We start from the raw sequence: 7,720 nt of genomic DNA, 5'->3' as shown, positions 1-7,720 counted from the left end.
TTCTTGTAAACGATTCTAAAGACGAATCCTAGCAGCAGCAATACGTCAAAAAGTAAAAACCACGGAAACATTCCCTCCATTGTTTCGTCTCTGACTTCTGATTTATTTATTTTGAATTGATTTATAGAAAATTTTGTGAACTATTTGTAGCTTAATAATGTTATTTTAAGTTTAAGCGATTATTATAGTTTGCTAATAATTTTTGTATTATTTTAACTATTTTTTTTCAAATAAACATTTTTTAAGTTGATTTTCGTAAATTTTTAAATATTTTATTAGTCTTATTTATCACTTATTTTGTTGAATATTTAGTTATAGTCAAAAAAACCTATAGCTTCTTTATATTTTAAACAAATGCACTAACAAAGCTTATGCTTTTATAATTTAAATATAGTGCAAACTAAAGTTTATATGCTTCATAATAAAAGTCTATTTACTTAAACTTTTGCCTGAAACATACGACTAAGAACAAACATAAAAAAAGTTGTACTAAAATTTTCGAAGAAACTAAAATATTATACGATGAACTTAAATCTCCGTTGTTCAGTTTCTATATTTTTATTATGCGATAAAAGAAAATTTACAAACTTTAACGACACGATTTCAGAAAATTAAGTTTTGTTTAGAAAAAATAGCTAAACTTTTTTATTCTTTTTTTTACTTATAACTGTATTTACTTTTTATAATAATTTATTCTGAGTTAAATTCCATACTGTGTATTGTTTGTTTTTTGAAGTGTGATTTTCTTCTTATATATTTTGTTTTTTAAAACAAATGATTATTAGTGCTAAATAATACTTTTTTTTTTGTTTAATAACACAAAATAGATGAAGTAAGTAGTTGGTGAGTAGCTCAATGACTGGAAGGTCTTTCTTAACAACAAGTCCTTTGATCGAAATTTTTGAGCACTAAGTTTTTACTCTAAACTATAAAATTCTTATTTACCTATCTCTTTTTGTTTAAAAAACTGTTTAAAACTTTTTAGTGGATTAAAAACTAAGCAACACAGTTTTTATTAAAGCAAAACAACAGTTATTTTAGTAAATCAAATGGTATAATATGTATTAAGGTTGTGGACTATACTTATAAAACGATTATAAACTAACAAAATATTTTATATGTGTTCAAAACCTTGAATATCTATATAAAAAAGGTAGGTTTGCACTAGCGTACAAATTGCACGAAGACACTTTTGCACGAATGGCCACTTTTGCACGAGCAGACTATTTTGCATGAAGAAAGTTTTGCACGGGTTGAATTTTTATTTCATATATATTTTTTTCAATTTTTTTTTATTAATTATTTATTTTTAATTTTATGTTTTTTACTATTACTGTTACCCCTAAAACTTTTCATCGCTTTTTATTTTTGTTTTTTTAGTAATTTATCTTTTAGTTTTTTATTTTTCTGTTTTTTTTTACTCTCGTGAAAAAATGACCCTCCGTTCAAAATTGTAATTCGTGCAAAATTGTCTTCATGCAATTTTGTTGCCTCGTGCAAATTTGTCTTCGTGCAAAAGTATCTTCGTGCGATTTTGGCCCGTTCCCATATAGAAGGGCGCAATATGTATAGAATTGATTATTTAAGCTTATTATCCATAAACAAAAGCTTACTGACTCCTAAGTTAAATTCTACAAATGTTAAAAAAACTCTCTTAATTTTAAAAGTATGAACTTATGTTTAGTTCTAGTTTTTGAAATTAGTGTGTTAGTACTTATTGCAGTAACGGTTTTAGTTGAATAGTTTAAAAGTTTAAAATTTACTTTTATTTTAATTCTACTCAGATTTAATATTCAAGAAGTATTAAAAGTAATCTGAATACAAACTATTACGTAAATTGCATTGCTTTGTTACGTAGCTTTCTTGAATGAAGGAAAAAAAGTTGACAAAATTACTTGAAACTGAATAAGTTGGGAACGGGTCTAAATTGCGCCAGGTTGCTAAATTGCACGAACACAAAATTGCACGAGGTCAAAAAATTGCACGAAGATACTTTAGTACAAAGACAAAATTGCACGAGGGGATAACTGCACACAGAAAAATTTCACTAAGGGTCAATTTTGCACGAGAGTAAGAAAAAAACAAAAACAGAAAAATACAATAAAGAAACTAAAATAAAAAAAAGTTACTGACCGAGGGTAAGGGTTAAGGGTTACAGTGATAATTAAAAAAATAATAATAAAGAAAAAATAATAATAAAATAAGTTACCGATCGAGGGTAAGGGTTAGGAGTAACATTGATAATCATAAAAAATAAAATAAAACAAAAACTAATAAAGAAATTAAAAAAAAAATATTAAAAAATCAACTGTGCAAAATTGTCTGCTCTTTCAAAAGTGTCTTCGTGCAGATGTGACCCTTTGAGCAAAAGTATCTCCGTGCAATTATGTGCCTTCGTGCAATTTTATCCCCTCGTGCAATTTTGTACGCTCGTGCAAGTTTGACAGCTACCCGAATAAGTTATATAGATATATTGAATGCTTTGTTTTAGAATAAAACTTGAGAACTTTGTTAGCTTGACACACACAGACGATTAAAGTTTTATTTGATTACCTTTGGAAATTACTATGTTAATTAATTTATTACAACACAAAAACATTTGTAAGCTTGTTGTGTACCTTAATCCAGTGTCTCAATTCGCTGCTCACCGATAACAAAGTAGAAATTGGCAAACTGTAACGCGCAGGATAAATACGGCCTCCCAAGCATTAGTCTCTGGCCTATGACGTAATTTAGCTTGTAATTAACTTAAGCATGAGAAATTAGAAATATTAACAAATGAGCTATTAAGTTAGCCTTTAGTTTACATGCGAGGTTAATATTTATTTGCTAAAAAAGACTGCTTTTTGTGTTTTTTTTTGTTTTTTGTTGCTCGCAAAAACTTTTCTTAAAAAAAATCAGCCCGCGAAAGATTTTTTAAATTTTTCAAGAATTAATAAAAGTTACTATATATGTATAAATCTGATACCTATAAAAGTTTTTAAAGTATTGTTAAATGCTGAGTTTGTGTAGTGTTTCTTAAATACAAGTTAACGTCATTGTATATTAAAATACATATCAAAACTATTAACCTGAAAATTTTTAAAATTAACAACAGATTAAAATTGTCTGTTTGAAAGATTTTAGTTTAAAGGCATAAGATATTATAAAATTTAAGGTGTTTATTTAACCATTTTTTTATTTATAACATAATAAATGTTAGTAAATGTGCAGTTTCAATCATTTTATTAAAAAAACTTTTATAACAGTAAGTTGAAACATAAAACTACATACCAAAGTTGTAAACTTTTTACTTAATCTCCTTTAAAATGCTTTTAACAGTTTTAGTGTTTTTAATACTACCAACCAAATATTGAAATTCATTGTGTAAATACAGTAAAATTCATTGTGTAAATACGCTAGTTTTATAATTGTACTTTTATTAATCGATGTATTATAATTAAATTATTATCAGGCTATTATTATTATCAATTTTAATGCATTACTTGTGTATGTATTATTAACTAATCGAATTTAACTTACTTGCAATTTTATTTTTATAGGTTAATGTCGTTTGTCAAACTTTTAGTATTATAAGAAATTTTAAATTGCCGATTTTTGTAGTTTTAATATTTTCAGAAACTTATACTTTAACATTTATTTAGCACTAAAACAACACTATTTTATTTTTATAACACAATTTCTAAAATTGAAAAAAAAAAAATAAAGATAATATAATTGATATTTTTGCACAAAGCTGCTTCTTTTTAGCGTACAAACTTCGTTAGGAAAATTTTTTGTTTACATGATACACTAAAGATATAAATAAGGTACGCGCCATGAACTAAAGCAGAAGATTATATGTTGATATATTGTTTAATAAATATACAGTTTATTCTAGACGTTTTCAAATGACAACTGTTTTTTCTTTTTATTCGTTTAATAAGATAATGCTTTTGTTCAGTTAACTTCATTCGTTTTATATTTTATCAATAAAAAGTCTAAATATCAATTTCAATCAACCTGTTCATTTTCAAACTTAGTGCGTACCTTTTAAAGTACGCACCTTATCGGTTTCATACTGTACTTCATATGTTGCAGCATTGGTTTCTGACCTCCGAAGTATTTTATCTATAAATAAAACATGCACAAGAAGCAAGTTTAAGCCCTTTTATTATAAAATAATTTGCTCTTTATTTTGTTATGAGGAAACTTTGATGTCTATTTTGTGTTTATTTCTTTACTTAACTGCTTTTTGTAAAACTAAAACTTTTAAATAAGACTATAGTTTTCAAAAAATAATTTTCATACAATCTGGCCCGTTTTTCATAAAAGTTTGCCGCCCCTGCTGTATATAAAGATCAATGAACAAAAGTTAAGCTGAATCATTTATCATCGTCTTAAATATGTTTTTTTCATCTTAGTCAAAACGTTCGGAATATCTAGTGTAAAATTGAAAATGAACTTCTACATGAGTTTTGTGCACACTTAAAATTTTCATACATTTAAGCAATTATTTTTTTGTGCACTAGTGTATATGGGCGCACCACATGAACTTATTTTTTATTTAAGTTTTATTTTATTAAAAAATACTAAGGATAAACTAGATAGAGAAAAACTAAACTTTTATAAATAATAGTTTACATTAAACATTAGCTAGTTTAAATGAAACTGAAGTTAAAAGTGATTTTATCTTTATTCTCATAAAGATGTATTTGTCAGAACTAAATAAACTTAACCTTAAAATAAATTCTCAACATAAAAAAAACGAAGTTAAAAACACTTTCATAAATAATGTAACCTGTAACGACTTTAATATTTATTTCCCTACAACTGAATTATTTAGGATATTTTTAAACATCTGATAAAAAAATGCATTGTACTTGAACAATAATCAACTTAAGTATATTAAAGTTCTTAGGCTTATTATCGTCGTGTTCAGCCTAAAATGAGTTAGAGATTTATGACATGTATTTATGAACAAAGATTCTACTTAGTACTATCTAGTTATAAACAAGATATTCTTTAAATAATACATTTTTTTCATATTCACAAAAAAAGTTATCAAATTTTAAGACTTATAGCAAAATAAAGGGTTATAATTAATTAAAGTTAATTTAGTTTAAAGGTTTTCAACTGATTTTTGAATAGATCAAGCACGTTCTAAGCGTAACTGTTTCCTTATCAATTCTACTGTTTTGGTATTTTTATTATCATATAAAGTAACTTATAAAATTCTAATCGTCAATATTAAAAAATCGATGTTAATAAATATTGTTGGCTAAAACTAGTTTTTGCGTTCTCAATTCCAACAAAGTTACTTTATTTTTTTAAAATATTATCTTCATGAATTTTATTAGTGTTAATAAAATAACAAGCTTAAATAAGCAAAAAAATAGAACAATTGGTTATATACTTTAATGGCATGTGAAATAATAAAGAAAACCGTATTTAGCACGAAATATAGTAATAGAAACTTCGTTTATTTCTTAACAGTCAATAAAATCAAATCTCAAGGAGGGGTAACTGACCCATGACACCACTTGAATTTTGAAGTGTCTCGCACGGATCGTTTTGTTAAAGCTGTTGATGACAACAGTGCTCCTGTCGTTGTTACCTTCAAATACCTGTAAAGTTTTTAATTAATTTAAATTATGATACTACACTGTTCAATAGACGAAATAAATCAAAGCTTAGAACTTTGCTTTTAAATTTACTTATATTTCTTATTCAAAGTGTAGTTTAATTACCTTAATCATATCAAATTTACCATATGTACACAACTTTATTACGCTATGAAGCCTGGTTAGTTACAAGAAGTGTACTAAAACTAATTTTTTTCATAAATTGCTTAAGATTGGTTAGTTTAGATACTTATAATATACAGTAGTGCAGTGTGAATTGCACACAAATTACTGGCTAAATGCTTGTTTTCTAAGCAGAACTTTTTAAACTATGCTATTATTACTTTATCATTTGAAAAACTTTTACTTCATTTGGACTTAAAACTTCATGTTAGTCATAAGCCAACTTAAGTATTAAAACCATTAAAGTAGTTTTAAATCGCATACATTGACAAAAACAAAAGATTACTGCAACTATGATTAGTTATTACAACGCTGACTTTAGGTTGGTTGTTTTCATCTTTAACAGTTGTGTACGTATCCTGACCGTCTTTCTTAAACATCACTTGGAAGGCTGTCACCCACTCATCACCGTTTTCTCTTCCCTGGGTCGCAACCGCTCGAACGTGCTTGTTGCTTAAAAAATCAACTTCAATCCATAGGTCATCATAAACAACTCCTGTATTTACAACTTGAATTGTTACAAGCTTACTTGTTTTACTTTATACGTTTTGTTTTTAGATAAACAAAACCAAATTTTTGTTAATTTTACATAAATAACAAAAATAAGACATTTGGAAATTATGAAAATAAAATATATGTTTAACAAAACTTCATTTGTTCTTCAAATATTTCAAATAGTTAAAGCTTAGTTTTTTTTTAATTTAAACAAAATAGTTTATGTTGTACCCGAAGTTCTTCTACGTGAATCATAGCCGCCACACCAAGCTTTGGCCCCAGCTGTATTGAACAATCTTCCGTTTTTCGCTGACCAATCTTCCCTATTATTCCAATGGGAACCATCGGTAAGTTGACTGTCCGACACAATAAGCCTATTCTGCACTCCCAGTCCGCATTCTTTAATTTTTTTGAGACATTTTTGTATTGAATAACAAAAAGTAAGTAAATCGAATAAAAACTGTTCCCAGTCTGTCACGGTTATAGTTTATTTAGTTTATTACGCATACAAGAAAAAAGTAGTCGTCAGCCTTTTATAAATTGTGAACTAATTTACCTTGTAAAGGCCGCATTGTATTGAAAAGATGCTTCCACGTGCAACAATTTTTTTTAATACTTGAACTGATCAACACAAAATCACTATTATAAATCGATAGTGAGATGGAATAAGCAATTGTACGAATTATTTATTAAAATATAATTCATTTTATCAACAAACTATTTCTTATTATTTATTTCAACAGTTTTAAACTAAAAATTACTCGCAGCCCACAGGTTTTACCTTTGAGGGCCGCATTTGCTAACCCCTGCAAAATATGTTCATGCATTTTAAGCAATCAAAAAATTTCACAAACGTTACGTAAACACTTTTAAATAGAAACTGTTTAAAATACTTATATACTTGAAAAATTCAAACTAAAACACTTACCTTCCGCAACCTCTTTACTTAATCCTTTATAAACAAGTTTCTCCAACTTGCTAATTTTTTTCTGATGAGCCGACACCAACTCCTCGTTGTCAAGACCGTCGTTCCCTGGCAACCCTCTATCGCCCCTCTCCCCCTTCGGCCCCTGCTTGCCTCGCATCAAGGCGTGAGGAGGGCTGTAGGGTGAGGCGGGGACTTGAGGATCGCAAACAACTCTGCAGTCGTTCATGCAGTTCTGCCCGCTCGTCAAGCGCAGCATGAAGAAGCAGCAAAAAATAACTAACAATTTCATTTCGGTGCTCGAACTTTCTGTTTGAATCGATTCTGACTATGATGATAAACTGACATGCTTTATATACAATTACTATTTCATGGTAGAGTGAGCACTTACACAACGTCTGGCAAAACTTTTATTCGTTTTGTGGTTTACAGAAATACTTAAGGCAAATTAAAAAGAAGCAATTTTTTTTGAAAATTTCCAAGAAAATTTCATGGTCTAACGACTTGTCATATA

General features: G+C 27.7%; 1 protein-coding gene across 1 annotated transcript; it reads right to left on the bottom strand.

Annotated features, from left to right (window-relative positions):
* Positions 1-5,402: 5,402 nt before the first annotated feature.
* LOC145848427 (lactadherin-like) lies at positions 5,403-7,512 on the bottom strand. The gene is made up of 4 exons (XM_082953903.1): positions 7,210-7,512; positions 6,513-6,680; positions 6,104-6,282; positions 5,403-5,606 (listed from the first exon to the last, which is right to left on the bottom strand). Exons 1-4 carry the CDS (start codon positions 7,496-7,498, stop codon positions 5,469-5,471), a joined length of 774 nt encoding a protein of 257 aa, XP_082810029.1. The 5' UTR covers positions 7,499-7,512; the 3' UTR covers positions 5,403-5,468.
* Between the last annotated feature and the right edge of the window lie 208 nt (positions 7,513-7,720).

Source organism: Thalia democratica, chromosome 1, assembly GCF_965202585.1.
Source record: "Thalia democratica chromosome 1, ktThaDemo2.hap1.1, whole genome shotgun sequence".
NCBI classification, from domain to species: domain Eukaryota; kingdom Metazoa; phylum Chordata; class Thaliacea; order Salpida; family Salpidae; genus Thalia; species Thalia democratica.
This window is presented reverse-complemented; position numbering and strand designations above follow the sequence as displayed.

Coding starts and splice junctions, on each gene's coding strand:
- LOC145848427 (XM_082953903.1), bottom strand. CDS start 7,498: ATGAAATTGTTAGTTATTTTTTGCTGCTTCTTCATGCTGCGCTTGACG. Junction 6,681..7,209: donor AAGTAAAGAGGTTGCGGAAG/GTAAGTGTTTTA, acceptor AAAAAATTAAAG/AATGCGGACTGGGAGTGCAG. Junction 5,607..6,103: donor ATGAAAACAACCAACCTAAA/GTCAGCGTTGTA, acceptor AAAACTTTACAG/GTATTTGAAGGTAACAACGA.